Source organism: Callithrix jacchus, chromosome 6, assembly GCF_049354715.1.
Source record: "Callithrix jacchus isolate 240 chromosome 6, calJac240_pri, whole genome shotgun sequence".
Taxonomy (NCBI): Eukaryota; Metazoa; Chordata; class Mammalia; order Primates; family Cebidae; genus Callithrix; species Callithrix jacchus.
The window spans coordinates 95,729,843-95,747,324 of NC_133507.1; the positions used below are offsets into that span (position 1 = coordinate 95,729,843).

At 37.2% G+C, this 17,482-nt stretch overlaps 1 protein-coding gene across 2 annotated transcripts in view; it reads right to left on the reverse strand.

Moving 5' to 3' along the window:
- Positions 1–4,963: 4,963 nt before the first annotated feature.
- ACMSD (aminocarboxymuconate semialdehyde decarboxylase) overlaps positions 4,964–17,482 on the reverse strand; it is an 81,563-nt gene continuing 69,044 nt past the window's right edge. For both annotated transcript variants that reach the window (XM_008998987.5, XM_002749492.5), the window contains 2 exons: positions 10,689–10,787; positions 4,964–6,755 (listed from right to left, as the gene is read on the reverse strand). In XM_008998987.5, the coding sequence (XP_008997235.1) occupies positions 6,693–6,755; positions 10,689–10,787 (162 nt within the window). In that variant the 3' untranslated portion in view covers positions 4,964–6,692. The remainder of the gene's footprint in view (positions 6,756–10,688; positions 10,788–17,482) is intronic.

Consider the following 17,482-nt stretch of genomic DNA (forward strand, 5'->3'; position numbering starts at 1 on the left):
AAGAAGAGGGTGAGACTGGAGCTAGCACATTCAGCTCCCTCACCATATGTTGCCCTGTGCTACCTTGGGATTCTGCAGAGTCCCCACCAGCAAGAAGGCCTTCACCAGATGTGGCCCCTCAACCTGGGACTTCTCGGCCTCCATAACTCTAAGAAGGAATTATAAGCAATGAAAACTGGACTAAAACAGCAGGGCTGTGCTCCCTGCAAAGGCTATTGTGGAGAATCTGTTTCTAGGTTCTTTTAGCTTCTGGTGGCTCTAGGCCTTTCTTGGCTTGTGACGTAAGACTCCAATTTATGCTTCTGTGGTCACATTGCCTCCAACTCTTTTTTTTGTTTGTTTTTTAGATTTTTAATTTTTGTGGATGCATAGTAGTATGGGGTACATGAGATACTTTGATACAGGTATGCAATGCATATTAATCACATCATGGTAAATTGGGTATCCATCACCTCATGCATTTATCCTTTGTGTCACAAACAACTCAGCATATACTTTTAGTTATTTTTAAATGTATAATTAAATTATTGACTATAATAGTCACCTATTGTTCTATCACATATTAGGTCTTATTCATTTTTTCTAACTAGTTTTGATACCTGTTAACCATCCCCATCCCCCTACCCATTACACACTGCAGCCTCTTGTAATCATCCTTTTGCTCTCTATGTCTGTGAATTCACATATTTTAATTTTTTGCTCCCCAAAATAACTGAAAACATGCAAAGTTTGTCTTTCTGTTGCTGGATTATTTTACTTAACGACCTCCGGTTCCATCCATGTTGTTGTAAATGAGAGGATCTCGTTCTTTTTTATGGTTGAGTAGTACTCCATTGTGTATATGTACCACAGTTTCTTTATCCATTCATCTGTTTATGGATACTTAGGTTGCTTCCAAATCTTGACTATTGTGAACAGAGCTGCAACAAATATGAGAGTGCAGACATCCTTTTGATATACTGACTTCCTTTCTTTTGGGTATATACCCAACAGTAGGATTACTAGATCATATGGTAGCTCTATTTTTAGTTTTTTGAGGAACCTCCAAACTGTTGTCCGTAGTGATTGTACTAATTTATATTCTCACCAACAATGTACAAGGGTTCCCTTTTCTCCACATCTGTGCCAGCATTTGTTACTGGTTGTCTTTTGGAGAAATGCCGTTTTTACTGTGGTGAGATGGTATCTCAGAATAGTTTTGATTTGCATTTCTCTGATGATCCGTGATACTGAGGAGCTTTTCACATGCCTGTCTGCCATTTGTATGTCTTCTTTTGAGAAATGTCTATTCAAATCTTTTGCCCATTTTAAAATCAGATTATTAAATTTTTTTCTTGTAGAGTTGTTTGAGCTCCTTATAGATTCTGGTTATTAATCCCTTGTCAGATGGGTAGTTTGCAAATATTTTCTCCCATTTTGTGAGTTCTCACAGCTTTTCAATATATACAATTCCTCAACTGACTTATGGTATCACATGATCTTGTCACTTTATAACAATAATGTCTTCCTTTCTCATCTTCAGCCACAGTGGTTTTCTTTCTTGCTGTGTTCTCTCCTGCCTGTTCCATGGTGAGCAGGTCTGTGTAAACCCATACCCAAAGGCTGAGGGAGCTGAGAGGCTGAAGAAAGAGGCTGACAAATTCAGTTTGTCAGAAGAAATATTTAATAGGATCTTACAAACAGAAGTGACATCTGGGGTGGCCATGTGATGGTGAGTCTCTACATTCACCATGCAGAAAGTAGCATTTGTATAGCAAGCTTTCAAGGTACAAACACGTGCAGCTGATTACATCTCAGTCTTTCTTGCTGTAACTCATGACCACTGGGGAGGTTAGATAAGCATCTTTATACAGGGCTACATACGCTACAGGCATTGCTTAAATACTTTGCTGCAGAACACCTTGGTATGCAGGGGTCAAACATCAGTTATTATGGCGAGCTCCCTCCCAGATGGAGTCACTCTTGCCATACAATGACTGTTTTCCTACACAGACACAAGGCTTTCATTTATCCTGTTTCCTCTGCCTGGAATATTCTTCCCTTCCCTTTTTAGCTTTTAGCTTTTGTTTGCTTTCAGATTCTAGCTCAAGCAAAACTTTTCTCTGAAAAAATCTTTCTCTGACTCTTAACTAGGACAAATCTTTATAATAAGATTTCTACCCACTGTGTGCCTTTCCTTTATACCTCCTGTGTGGCAGCAATTTTATATCAATTTGTTGCTTAGTTGATACATGTCTCCCTAACTAGATTATAAGCACAACTGAGGGCAGAAACCATGTTTGCATTTTTCATACTCTGAGAAGCTAGCATGGTTGTTGGCCCATAATAAGTCCTCAATAAATTTTCTCGAGTGCATGAGTAAATGAAGGCATAGGTCATCCCTCCAGAAAGTCCAGTCTAGAAGGAAGATAGGAATCACAACTCAAAATGAGACATGTGCTCTGTTAGAGGTAGCACTACATTTTTTTTTTTTAAAAGGGGACTTACTGAGCAATGAAATTCCAAAACCTAGTAACCACCACTTTAGGTCCCGAGGAATTTTACAGAGAAAGTAATATAATCAAATACATACTTTGGAAATTTTTCTCTGGCACCAAGGTAAAAGATGAGTTGTATCAGACCAAGCCAAGGGGCATGGTATAAATAAAGGATTATTTCAATATCCTGCTGAGAGATGAAGACCTGAATTTAGTTGGAAGCCATAGGGAGGAAGGAACAGATAAGAAATAAAATATATAAAATGGGTTGAATCTTTTGGATTTAATGATGTACTTGTATGTGTGGAGGAGAAGACTTAGGTGAGTGGGTAATGCTGTTAATCAGGGTTGGGACTATAAGAAGTGGAATTAAATTTTGGGATAAAGGGATTGAGTTATATCTGAGGCATATGGTTCTATTGAATATCATAGTATTGTAGCTTTGATTTGTGTGTGTGTGTGTGTGTGTGTGTGTGTGTGTGTGTGTGCCTAAAGCTGTTAGGACTTCTTGAATCTAAAGCTGTTAGGATTTCTTGAATCATTGCCTGTTCTTGACTCCCGAGTATATTTTCCTGGTTTTTTCCCTACCTTACTGGCTACTCTTCTGTGCACGAAGCTGCACAGAAGGTGCCTTCATCTAACTGCTTTTTTTTTTTTTTGAGACAGTCTTGCTCTGTCACCCAGGCAGGAGTGCAGTGGCATGATCTCAGCTCACTACAACTGTCACCTCTAGGGTTCAAGTGATTCTCCTGCCTCAGTCGCCTGAGTAGCTGGGATTACAGGCATGCGCCACCATGCCCAGCTAATTTTGTATTTTTAGTAGAGATGGGGTTTCTCCATGTTGGTCAGGCTTGTCTCGATCTCCCGACCTCAGTTGATCTGCTCGCTTCGGCCTCCCAGAGTGCTGGGATTACAGGTGTGAGCCACTGCACCCAGCCCTAACTTCTAATTGTTAGTGAATCCCAGGAATTAGTCCTAGGGTCTTTTGCATCTCTGCTTTACTTTTTCACCAGGTGATTTCATTCAGTCTCATTTCTTTAAATACCTTTTATACACTGGTGACTTGACTAGTATACTCAAGTACTTACTTGAGATTCCTACTTAAATGTCTAAGAGGCATCTGAAACATAACAAGTCCAGCTACAAAACTGTTGGTTCTCTTTCCTCTCAAGACTGTTTCTCTCATAATCGTCCTCATTATGGTAAATTGTAATATATCTACGCAGCTGTTAAAGTGAAAAACCTGGGAATCAAAGCACCCATGTTGAAAGTATGGATGAGTTTGATACTGTTAACTACTATTAATCATCTCAAAGCTTAAATGTCACCAGGATTATGTGCCCAGGAAAGTCATAATTAGAAAACCCTCTTTACACCCAGATTAAAGAGGAAATCACTCATCTTTTCTTCTAGTACATGCATAGTTTTATATTTTAGAGTTAAGTCTTTGATCCAGTCAGAGTTGTAGTTTATCCATATGTATGGTTTGGGAAAATGAATCAAATTTTATTAGAGAATTATTTATAATTGTAAAATATTAGGGATTATTTAAATGCCCAAAGATAGGAGACTGATTAATCATAGCATGCATGTGTACACACACTTCATATTCACACACCCAGGAGTCAACCTTGATTTCCTTCCTTCCCTTCCCCGCTCTTCATCACATTTAGTCCATCACTAAATGCTGGTGGTTCTGCCTACAAACATATCTCATGATCCCATTTTTGTATTTGTGCCTGAGTCACCCTCATTTCTTGCCTAGCCTCTTACTTCCTTTCTTGACCCCCTTTATTAAGTCTCTACAAAGCTGTTAATATGTGTGGGTTTCTCTTTTTAGCTTTTCTTTTCTATTTTCTGAGACAGGGTCTCAGTCGGACACCCAGGCATGGAGTGCAGTGGCATGATCCTAGCTCACTGCAGCCTCAAACTTTTGGGTTTAAGCCATCTTCCCACCTCAGCCTCCTGACTAGCTGAGACTACAGGAATGAGCCACCACATCCAGCTAATTAAAACATTTTTTTTAATAGAGATTGCTATGGCTCGTCTCAATCTCCTGGCTTCAAGTGATCCTCCTGCCTCCGCTTCTCAAAGTCTTGGGTTTACTGGTATAAGCCACTGCACCCTGCTAATTTTTTTTTAAAAGAATAACATAAGTCTGAGCATGTCACAGACCTATTAAAGTTTCCAATGGCTTCCTATGAAACAATATAAAAATCTCAACCCTTGACCATTATCTACTGATCTGGCCAACTTTTTGGCTTTCTCTCCTATCTCTCTCCCTTGCTCACACACTCGTCACAAGTTTTCTTGCCTCAGAACCTTTCATTTTCTTCCTTATCATTCAAATCTCAGTTCAGAGTCTTCTTTAAAGAGGCCTTCTCTGACTCTACAACTTAATATTTTACCCCCATATTTCTCCTAGTCACTACCACATTTTTGTTTTAATTTCTTCATAGTGTTTATCTTTCTTCCTTTTATTCCTCTTTTTCTTCTTCCTTACCTTGTTTGTTTCTCATTCTTTAGATTGTAGGTTTTGTCAGAGAAGGAATTTTATCCTTTTTGTTTACATTTGTACTACCAGTCCCTGGAGCATTCCTAGAGTCACCAGGATTATAGGAATTTTTTATCCTATTTGTTTACATCTATACTACCAGTGCCTGGAGCATTCCTGTAGTCACCAGGATCTATAGTCCTGGCACATAGAAAGCAGGTAAATATGAATATACCTATTCACTCTGTGTGTGTGTGTGTGTGTGTGTGTGTGTGATATTGAATAAAGTGATTGGGTTACTTTTTATAATAAGACAATCATTAAATGCTATGTTCTGAGTGCGTGCTCAAATATAGAATATTTGAAAAGGTGTAGACATTACCCCCAAAGATTGGGGAAGGAAAAAACAACATATACTTCAGGTTGTTGCTTTGTTCAACTTAGTTTTCCTTTTGGGGCAGATTGGAGCAATAAGCAGAATGGCAGTGGTTGGGGGTAAAATCCTGGAAAGAAACAGGGGGCAGGTGAGAAAGAAGAGGAGCAGTGAACTATATAAAGTGAAAATAATGGAATGAGCATAGTGAAGTAAGAATTAGATCTCATCTTTATTCTGGAGAGGGGTCAGCACAAATTACATGTTAATACTCAACTCTTTTTAATTTTTAATTTTTATTCTCTCTTTTGTCCCTTGGCATTTTGAATACTCAACTCTTGATTTTCCAGATGAATGGAAGGGAAAAGAAGTATGAATGAATCCAAAGGAAGAGGGTAGTTTTGAAAAATCATATTTGATTTTAGAGTTCAGCCAGAGGTAATTGAATCATAGATGTTCATCACCCATTCCAGGACCAAGTTCCTTTTCAGCAGCCCAAGCGGGGCCATAAATGAAGTGGTTAAAACAAGGCTACCCTCGTATTGCCCTATTAACTTTCCAGAGCTCGCTTTATATATTCTGCTCAGTATTTTAAATAAAAAGAGCTTCTGGTAGAAGTAAAATTATAGACAAAAACTTTTCTCCAAAATGGATCTCTCATTCAGTCTGAAACCACAGCTGTGTTCCCATAGTTTTGCCTTCCTGTTACTCATCCTCTAACCGTAAAAATGCCTTATTCATCTCCTGGACTCTCAAGTTCCAATCTCTGTGAAGATCTGCTCAATAGTTTTAGGCCAAAGTAATTCCTCTTAATGAAACTTTGTTGATACTCAAAGTCAAGTTTATAGCTTAGTAATTATTCCATAAACATGTCTTATGTCCTTAATTGGAAGCTCCCTAAGGTTATGGATATTCTAGATTCATATTATTTATTTTGGGGAAGCTAAAGCATTTGCAGCCCAGTTCTGGGCTAATGGTAAGTGTTAAAGGTGGATGGAACAGGTTATTTGAGTCCAATTCACATATCTTTATTCAAAATGGACAACCTACCTGAGCTCTCTAGGATCAATCTTTCTCCATATAAATCATTAATGACATTTTATTTTGTATTTCTCCAGATTAATTAAAAGGGCACTGGGGAAATAATTTTTGATTTGCACATGAAATAATGTACTGCTTTTCAGAATGAAAATTTATGAATCATTTTTGTTATGAATAATTTAGGATATTTGAGACATTCTATCTGAGTAAAATAGTTCAAAATAGGATTTTGTTAATGCCTGTTGATACATATTTAAAAACAAAAATGAGATATTCTTTTGAAAGTTTGCCTTTGTAGTAAATTCAGTCATTCAAATTGTTTTCTCTCAAGACCCAAAAATGCCAGGGCATTGTCAGCTTTGAGTTTATTCTGAAAAGAAAACAAAATATTTTATGTTAAAGCATTATTGGTTTTTTTTTTTTTCTTTTTGAGACGGAGTTTCGCTCTTGTTACCCAGGCTGGAGTGCAATGGCGTGATCTCGGCTCACCGCAACCTCCGCCTCCTGGGTTCAGGCAATTCTCCTGCCTCAGCCTCCTGAGTAGCTGGGATTACAGACATGCGCCACCGTGCCCAGCTAATTTTTTGTATTGTTAGTAGAGACGGGGTTTCACCATGTTGATCAGGATGGTCTCGATCTCTTGACCTCGTGATCCACCCGTCTCAGCCTCCCAAAGTGCTGGGATTACAGGCGTGAGCCACCGTGCCTGGCCTTATTGATTGTTTTTTAAGTGCTACATTGAATATGTTGATCAGGTTTTAAAAAAATTAGCTTCCCAATCTAAGAGAAAAATATTAGCAGATTATACAGTAAATCTCTTACCCAAATCCTCTTGACCTATGTTTTGCTCTGCTATTTGAAATCTCAATCTGAAACTTGATTGTAGGAGGAGAGAAAAGACTTATAAAGGGGAGAGCCTTCCTTAGGAGATGCCCTTTTTGGGAAACTAGACCCTGTAACAGGTTGGATCTTAAGCACCATTTGGAGGCAAATACAGAGAAAAGGTACAGTTAGATCTGTGGGACACAAGGGCTGCAAAAGGTGCCCAGAAATCATCTAGTCATCCCCCAGCTGCTAGGCCTATGTGTTGTTTTTTTTCACATGGCCCTAAACAAAAGTTAAGCTTTTTCAGAGCAAGAGAAGTGATATAAATGAAGGGTCTCAGATGAGGGTACAAATCTGTACATCTTAAAATTTTCAGGCAAAAGAAAGACTCCCCAGCTATAAACTGTATCAACTCTGCCTAAAGAGGAGATTTAAGAAGTAACTTTGTGATACCTTGATTTGTTTATCTAGCTTGCAAAAGACAGACATGTAGCTGAGGATGGAAGAAATGTATGGGGTTGTGTAACATCCATACTATTAATATGTCCTTCTATATTGTGACCACTTTAGGGTTTTTACACAGTCTTGAAAAGTGGGCGATTTGAGGCAGGGACCTCTTACTCAGAGTTCTTCCCCAGTACATACTTAGGACATCCTCCTCTAGAGGAAGATTCCAGAAGTGACTATTGCTGCTCAGAGAAACCATGTGCTTTACCTTTTAAGATAGCTTGGTACCATGTATCCTTTGAGGGAGGTACCCTTTAGAGTGTTAGATGGAGATCCGATCCTGGAGTCTAGGGATTTGGGATCACATCCATATGCTATAACCCACCAGTTATATTGCCTTTGACAAGTCACTAAACTCCCAAGTCTTGTTTTCTTTCTCCACATCTTCATGGTGGCATGCATCTGCTTATACACAGCAGTCCCCGCTTATCTATGAAGGATACATTCCAAGACCCTCTGTGGATGCTATATAGAGTCTTTTAAATGCTATGCACAAATTTATTGTTCCTTCTTCACAGTTTCACAGGTAGAAGATGCATTCTTACAAAATAAGAACTTAGCAACCTCAACATATACTTTTTCTTTTTTTTTTCTTATTAAGTTGAGAACTTTTACCCTTTCACTTAAAGGAAGCACTTTACAGCTTCTGTTGGGCATGTCTGAATTGTCAGCATCACTACTCTTGTGCTTTGAGGCCTTATTAAGTAAAATAAAGGTGAGTTGAGCACAAGCACAGCAATATAGCAACAGTCCATCTGATCATCAAGACAGCTACTAAGTGACTAATGGGGAGGGAGTGGATACAGCATGAAGACACTGGACAAAGGGGTGATTCACATCTTGGGCTGGAGAGAGCAGGACAGTGTGAGCTTACACTGTGCTACTCAGAATGGCATGCAGTTTAAAACGTATGAATTGTTTGTTTCTGGAATTTTCCATTTAATATTTTTGGACTGTGGTTGACTGGTGTAAGAGAAATTGTAGAAGGCAAAACTGAGGATAAGGGGGGACTGCTGTACCTTCCAATGTTGTTGTACTTATCAAATGGATTTATTTATTTTATTTTAAATTTCTTTAGTGGTATTTACCTTTGCATCATTCAAAATTCAAAATGTATAAAATAGATACTTCATTCCATTACTGCCATCTAACTACCTTCTGCTTCCCAGAGTTATCAGTTTCTTGTTTATGTTCCAGAGATATTTTATGTTTATACTGCATAAGCAAATACTTATATTCAGGCATATAAAGATTCTTTTTTGCAGATGTATTCGATCTACAAATGAAAGTATACTATACAAATTGTTTTATACCTTTCTTTTTAAAATTTAATGTATCTTGGAAATTGATTTCTAATTTATTTGTGGTGGCATAGTTTCCATTGTGTGGATATATTATGATTTATTTAACTATTCCCCTAAAGATTGTTTTCAGTATTACAGCATTACAATTAGTAAACTTGTACAGAATGTCATTGTGAATTTGTGTCAGTATAAAGCCTTTATGCAGGATTACAAAAAAGTGAAAGTTATAAGTGCATATGAATAAATAAAAGGCATGTAATAATAATTACTATTATTCCATTAAGTTTTTAATCAGGATATATGGGATCATCTGGTTTCTGTTTAATTTTGGTTAACAGGAAGTTTTTCATTTTCAACCTTTCTTGTTTAAAAAAAATAAAAAATGTCTTTACGACACTTCCTACTTTAGGAAGGAAGCAGGTAAATATTTAACAATATTTAGTAGTTAATGTTTAACAGTTCAAGACTTTTAGTGCCAAAGGGGACACTTTCTGTGTAAAATAGTCTGAGGTTTTCCAGTTAATAACTTATAACTAGTATACTGCAGAACGAATTCTTCTTGGCATCTATGTGCTTCAAGCCTATTGAGAAGGCTTGATGAACAATACCTTTAATGATTAAGGCAGAGAGAGTTCAAAGTAACTTTTGGATTCTAGTTTAGAAGAAAGCCAAGAATTATGCCAAAGGATTACAACTAAGACTTTTGTAAGATTTATTAAGAGTTGATATATTCTCATATTGTTATTTTTGGCTATCCTTGACCTCTGGGAGTGATGAGCAGTGAAGGCCTTAGGAAGAAGTTATTTTTTTTCCTGAAGGATTGGGGTGTGGAAGGAGTGGCAAAGGAGAAGGAATCTTAAGACACTGCATCTCATTTTAAACTCATCTTGGTTCAGGAGTCTAAGGGGGAATGGTAGCATTATAGCACATATTAGTTTACCCACCTTAAAAGTCAAACGCCTTTGGGAGGCCGAGACGGGTGGATCACGAGATCAAGAGATCGAGACCATCCTGGTCAACATGGTGAAACCCCGTCTCTACTAAAAATACAAAAAATTAGCTGGGCATGGTGGCGCGTGCCTGTAATCCCAGCTACTCAGGAGGCTGAGGCAGGAGAATTGCCTGAACCCAGGAGGTGGAGGTTGTGGTGAGCCGAGATCGTGCCATTGCACTCCAGCCTGGGTAACAAGAGCGAAACTCCGCCTCAAAAAAAAAAAAAAAAGTCAAACGCCGGGGAAAAAAAGTCCAGTTACTTGAAGTATCTGATTCCTTTGGTCTTTTTTAAATCAATACTTTAGTTTCATTATCTAAATAACTAGAGTTATTACAACTTTTAAGATTGGTATATTTGTAACAAATAATATAGAAAAAATTTTGATTTTTTCTATGATCCATCTAACATGCAGGCATATTTTATTGTCATATGCTTCTATACAATTTTCTTTCTTAGCTATATGAATTTAGTTATACTAGGCTGACTTTCAGTTTTCTCTCTTTTTTTTTTTTGCCTTTTGATAGTTTAGCTATTTATGGAGATAGAGTAATAGTTCTTGGAATTTAAGTGTAATCAATCCTCTGTTCTTTGTTTTCATGTATCAAAGTGCTCTGAAACCAAACCCAATTAGAGCCGGAAAAGTCAGTAAGAAAGCTGTGAAAAGACATTATACCTTTGTTTCTTCATCAAATTCTTCCATGGACTCTATGAGTTTCCCAGGTTCCAGCTCACCTAGTGGAAAGGGGTAATCAGTTCCCAAAATGACTTTGTCCTAAAAAAAAGAAAAGATGTATTTCTCTATAATCTTGTAGAATATAAAAGAGCCTCCGTAAACAATTATATTTACTTATTACAAATACTCTGTCATAAAATAACACATTTCTTCCTGATTAATAGAAACATAAAACTGGTCTAAAATTTTAAAAAGATTTAATGGTTAAAATTTTATTCTGACATTTTTTTCCAGCAGGTGTCACTATTAGGTCTCTTAAAGTTCCAAATCAACCCCATTCGCTCTCTTTTTTAAATAACAGATATAGAATACTGAAATATAAAAAATTTTTATTTACTAAAATAGATATATTCAGATGAGATTAAGGGATTCTGTCTTTCTTAGAATGTATATTGCAATTGATTTCACAGTTTTTCAAAGTATTCTATTAACAGAGTAGGAAAGGAAAAATAAAAAACAAATTAACTAGGTAAAAAGTAAGAAAAAAAAGAAAAAGAAAAAGAAAATCCCCAAACAATTCCTATCTCTGAATCAGTTCTTATAAACAATTCCTATAAACTGGATCATGAGGTTTTGTACAGTATAACTTTGAATTTCTATTTGTCACTTTATACAGTAAAATGCATAGGCTTGTCAATCTACAAGTATATTAAGCAGTATGTTAGACAATGTGCTAGGCTCTAGATGTACCCTGGTGAACAAAACAGATGTAGTCCCTTTTCTCAAGGAGCTCATAATCAAGTAAGAAAGACATTAAATCAATAATGGCAATTTATTAAAATAAAATAAAAATATTTTCAACCAGAAATTTTACTTCTCAAAATACCACTCATACACTTGTGCTGGAAAGATATAAAAGGAAATTAATTGGAACATTATTTGGAACAGCAAAAGACTAGCCAACTAAATTATAGAATATCCTGAAATAGAAATGAATAAAGAATACTTACATATGCTGAAATGGAATAATCTGCAAGAAACAGTGATCTTGAAGTTATGAAGAGAAAAAAAGAGTCTAGAACAATGTGTCTGCCATGCTTATATATCTGTTTTTAATAAGGGACCTGCAGACCCACAAATAAGTGTTTGTACATATACAATCTATTTCAGGAATGGTATCTAAGAAACAAGTAACATTAATTGCCTCCATGGAGGAGGACTAGGGTTTGGGGGTCAGAAGATTCCCTTTTCTTTTTTTTGAGATATAATTCACATACTGTAAAAGTCACCCCTTTAAAATGTGTAATTCAATGGGTTTTAACATATTCGTGAGTTTGTGTAATCATTTCCACTAATTATAGAATGTTTAAAAAATATTTTTTCATCTTATATAACCGAAGATTAGTATCATCTCCAAAATAAACTCTATATCCATTAGCAGAGATTCCCCATTCTCTTCTCCCTCCAGCCCTTGGAAAACACTAATTTACCTTCTGTGTCTCCAGAATTGCCAATTTTGTACCTTTTACATAAATGGAATCACATAATATGTAGCCTTCTTTCATTTAGTTTAAAATTTTCAAGCTTTATCCATGTTGTTGCTTGAATCAATACTATACCTAAGAGTGGAAATGCTGGCGCATATGGTAAGTTTATGTTTAACATTTTTTTAAAATTGCACTTTAGGTTTTGGGGTACATGTGAAGAACATGCAAGATAGTTGCATAGGTACACATATGGCAGTGTGATTTGCTGCCTTCCTCTGCTTCACCTATATTTGGAATTTCTCCCCCTGCTATCTCTCCCCAACTCCCCACCCCTTGCTGTCCCTCCCCTATTCCCCCCAACAGACCCCAGTGTATAGTGCTCCTCTCCCTGTGTCCATGTGTTCTCATTGTTCAACACCCACCTATGAGTGAGAACATGCGGTATGTCATTTTCTGTTCTTGTGTCAGTTTGCTGACAATGATGGTCTCCAGGTTCATCCATGTCCCTACAAAGGACACGAACTCATTGTTTTTGATTGCTGCATAATATTCCATGGTGTATATGTGCCACATTTTCCCTGTCCAGTCTATCATTGATGGGCATTTGGGTTGTTTCCAGGTCTTTGCTATTGTAAACAGTGCTAGAACTATAAATTGTTCTACTGTAAGGACGCATGCACATGAATGAACATTCATGTGCATGCGTCCTTACAGTAGAACAATTTATAGTCCTTTGGATATATACACAGTAATGGGATTGCTGGGTCAAATGGAATTTCAGTTTCTAGGTCCTTGAGGAATCGCCACACTGTCTCCCACAATGGTTAAACTAATTTACACTCCCACCAACAGTGTAAAAGTGTTCCTATTTCTCCACATCCTCTCCAGCATCTGTCTCCAGATTTTTTAATGATCACCATTCTAACTGGTGTGAGATGGTATCTCAATGTAGTTTTGATTTGTATTTCTCTAATGACCAGTGATGATTTTTTCATATGTTTGTTGGCCTCATGTATGTCTTCTTTTGTAAAGTGTCTGTTCATATCCTTTGCCCACTTTTGAGTGGGCTTGTTTGTTTTTTTCTTGTAAATCTGTTTTAGTTCTTTGTAAATTCTGGATATCAGCCCTTTGTCAGATGGGTAGACTGCAAAATTTTTTTCCCATTCTGTTGGTTGCCGATTCACTCTAATGACTGTTTCTTTTGCCGTGCAGAAGCTGTGGAGTTTGATTAGGTCCCATTTGTCTATTTTGGCTTTTGTTGCCAAAGCTTTTGGTGTTTCGGTCATGAAGTCCTTGCCTACTCCTATGTCCTGAATAGTTTTGCCTAGATTTTCTTCTAGGGTTTTTATGGTGTTAGGTCTTATGTTTGAGTCTTTAATCCATCTGGAGTTAATTTTAGTGTAAGGTGTCAGGAAGGGGTCCAGTTTCTGCTTTCTGCACATGGCTAGCCAGTTTTCCCAACACCGTTTGTTAAACAGAGAATCCTTTCCCCATTGCTTGTTTTTGTCAGGTTTATCAAAGATCGTATGGTAATAGATATGTTGTGTTGCCTCCAAGGTCTCTGTTCTGTTTCATTGGTCTGTGTCTCTGTTTTGGTACCAGTACCATGCTGTTTTGATTACTGTAGCCTTGTAGTATAGTTTGAAGTCCGGTAGTGTGATGCCTCCCACTGCAAGTCTATAAATGTAATTCACCACATCAACAGAACTAAAGGCAAAAACCACATGATTATCTCAATTGATGCAGAGAAGGCCTTTGACAAAATTCAACAGCCTTAATGCTAAAAACCCTCAATAAACTAGATATTGACAGAATGTATCTCAAAATAATAAAAGCTATTCATGACAAACCAACAGCTAATATCATACTGAATGGGCAAAAACTGGAAGCATTCCCTTTGAAATCTGGCACTAGACAAGGATGCCCTCTCTCACCACTCCTATTCAATATAGTACTGGAAGTTCTAGCCAGAGCAATCAGGCAAGAAAAAGAAATAAAGGGTATTCAAATAGGAAAGGAGGAAGCCAAATTGTCTCTATTTGCAGACGACATGATTGTATATCTAGAAGACCCCATTGTCTCAGCCCCAAATCTCCTGAAACTGATAAGCAACTTCAGCAAAGTCTCAGGATACAAAATCAATGTGCAAAAGTCACAAGCATTCTTATACACCAATAACAGACTTAAAGAGAGCCACATCAAGAACGAACTGCCATTCACAATTGCTACAAAGAAAATAAAATACCTAGGAATGCAAATAACAAGGAACGTAAAGGACCTCTTCAAGGAGAACTACAAACCACTGCTCAATGAAATAAGAGAGGACACAGATGGAGAAACATTCCATGCTCATGGTTAGGAAGAATCAATATCGTGAAAATGGCCATACTGCCCAAAGTAATTTACAGATTCAACGCTATCCCCATCAAGCTACGAATGACCTTCCTCACAGAACTGGAAAAAACCACCTGAAACTTCGTATGGAACCAGAAGAGAGCCCACATAGCCAAGTCAATTCTAAGCATGTTTAACATTTTGAGAAACTATTTTCTACCACAGCTGCAGATTTCTACATTCCCACCAGTATGTTTGAGGGTTCCAGTTTCTCCAGATCCTCATCAACATTGGTTATTGTTCATCTTTTGATTATGGCCATCTCAGTAGGTATGAGGTGGTGTCTTACTGTAGTTTTTATTTGTATTTCTCCAATAAGTAATTTTGTTGAACATCTTTTCATGTGCTTATTGGCTATTTGTATTTCTTCTTTGGAGAAATGTCTGTTAAGATCCCTTATGTACATTCATGTCCATTTTGTTATTTTTTTATCATTGAATTATAAGAGATCTTTATGTTCTGAATACTAGAAGCTTCTAGATATATGATTTGCAAATATTTTTTCCATTCTGTGCGTTGTCTTTTTTGTTTTCTTAGTATTGTCTTTTGAAGCACAAAAGTTTAAATTTTAATGCGGTCTTCTTTATTTGTTATTTTCTTTGGATGCTTGTGCTTTTGGTGTCATAGTAGAGAAACTATTGCCTAAGCCCAAGTCACAAAGATTTACACCTATGGTTTCTTCTAAGAGTTTGTGGTTTTAGCTCTTCAATGTAAGTCTTTGATCCATTTTGAGTTAATTTGCATGGTGTAAAGGAGTCCAACTTTATTTATTTATTTATTTTACATGTGGTTATCCACTCTTATCTCACTGCCATATGTTGAAGTCTACTCTTTTTTTTTTTTTGTAGGAAGGGGGGAAGGCAGGAAGGGAGGAAAGGAGGAAGGGAGGGAGGGAGGGAGGGAGGGAGAAGGGAAGGAAGGAAATCAGACAGTGAGAGAGACATTGCCGACGTGGATCTAGAGGTCTACAAGTTGATTTCTTTTTTTTTTTTTTGAGAGAAGGAAAGAAAAAAAAAGGAGTGAAAAAGAGGAAGAAAGAGGAAGAAAAAGAGGGAGAGAGAACAGAAATGTTGCTTTATTCTAAAAAAAATGGGTATTAATAATGGCCAATCAATATTTCATTTAAACCTATGAGTAGGTGTGATGTGGTATTGACAAGAATGTATATTTTGTGTATTTAAAGTGGAGAGCTCTATAAATATTTATTAAGTTTACTTGTTCCAGATCTGAGTTCGAGTCCTGGATATCCTTATTAATTTTCTGTCTCATTGAGTCTAAGTCTCTATGTATCTGGGTGTTAGGATCGTTAGCTCTTATTGTTGCATTGATCCTTTTACCACTATATCTTTGTTGAGTTAAAATCTATTTTATCAGATACGAGAATTGCAACTCCTGCTTTTTATTTGTTTATTTATTTTTGCTCTCCATTTGGTTGGTAAATCTTTCTCCATCGCTTTGTTTTGAGTCTTTGTGTATCCTTGCATGTGAAATGGGTCTAGATGTAGCATACCGTTGGGTTTTGGCTGTATCTTTTGATTGGGGGATTTAGTCTATTTAAATTTAGGATTACTGCCATTTGATGTTAACTGGCTGTTTCATTCATTCGTTGATGTAAATTCTTCTTTATGTTGATGCTCTGTACTTTTTGGTATATTGTTAGAAAGGCTAATACTGGTTGTTTCTTTCTATGTGTAATGCTTCTTTCAGAAGCTCTTGTAAAGCAGGCCTGGTGGTAATAAAATCTCTGAGTACTTGCTTGTTCATAAAAGACTTTATTTTTTGTTCAGCTGTGAAGCTTAGTTTGGCTGGATATGAAATTCTGGGCTGAAGGTTCTGTTCTTTGAGGATGTTGAATATTGGCCACCACTCTCTTCTGGCTTGTAGAGTTTCTCCTGAGAGATCTGCTGTAAGTCTGATAGGCTTCCCTTTGTAATTAACCTGACCTTTCTCTCTGGCTGTCCTTAGTATTTTCTCCTTTATTTCAACCCTGGTGAATCTAACGATTATGTGCCTTGGGGTTGCTCTTCTTGAGGAATATCTTTGTGGTGTTCTCTGTATTACCTGGGGTTGAATATTGTCCTGCTTTGCTAGGTTAGGAAAATTTTGCTGAATAATATCCTGAAGAATATTTTCCAGCTTGGATTCATTCTCTCTGTTGCCTTCAGGTACACCTATCAAATGTAAATTAGGTCTTTTCACATGGTCCCACATTTCTTGGAGACTTTGCTCATTCCTTTTTATCCTTTTTTCCTCTAATCTTGTCTTCTCATTTTATTTCATTAAGTTGGACTTCGACCTCTGATATCCTTTCTTCTGCTTGAACAATTCGAGTGTTTAAACCTGTGCATACTTCTCGGAGTTCCTGCATTGTATTCTTCAGTTCCATTAATTCACTTATATTCCTCTCTAAGTTGTCTATTCTCATTAGGATTTCGTCAAACCTTTTTTCAAAGTTCTTAGTTTCTTTACATTGGGCTGTAACATATTCTTTTAACTCACAGAAGTTTCTTATTATCCATCTTCTGAAGCCTGATTCTGTTAATGGGATGTGCTTGTTCTGCATCAAGCCTTGTTCCCTTGTTGATGAGGAACTGTGATCCTCTTTAGCGGGAGAGGCATTCTGATTTTGAGTATTCTCAGCCTTTTTATGCTGGTTTCTTCCCATCATTATTTATCCACCTGTTGTCTTTGTAATTACCAACTTTCCAATTAGGTCTCTGAGTGGACGTCCAAGTTGTTAATTCCCAGGGCCGAAATATGAGCAACCCACTGCGCCTGCCAAAACAGCGGCATTAAGACTGATGGTGCTTTTCTGCCTGGGAATCTCCAGTCTGGCTTCCTTCTTGAGTCCGTAATAGGCGACTCTGCCTTCCCGGAGCTCCAAACATTGGTCAGAAGGGGAACCAGTCCCGT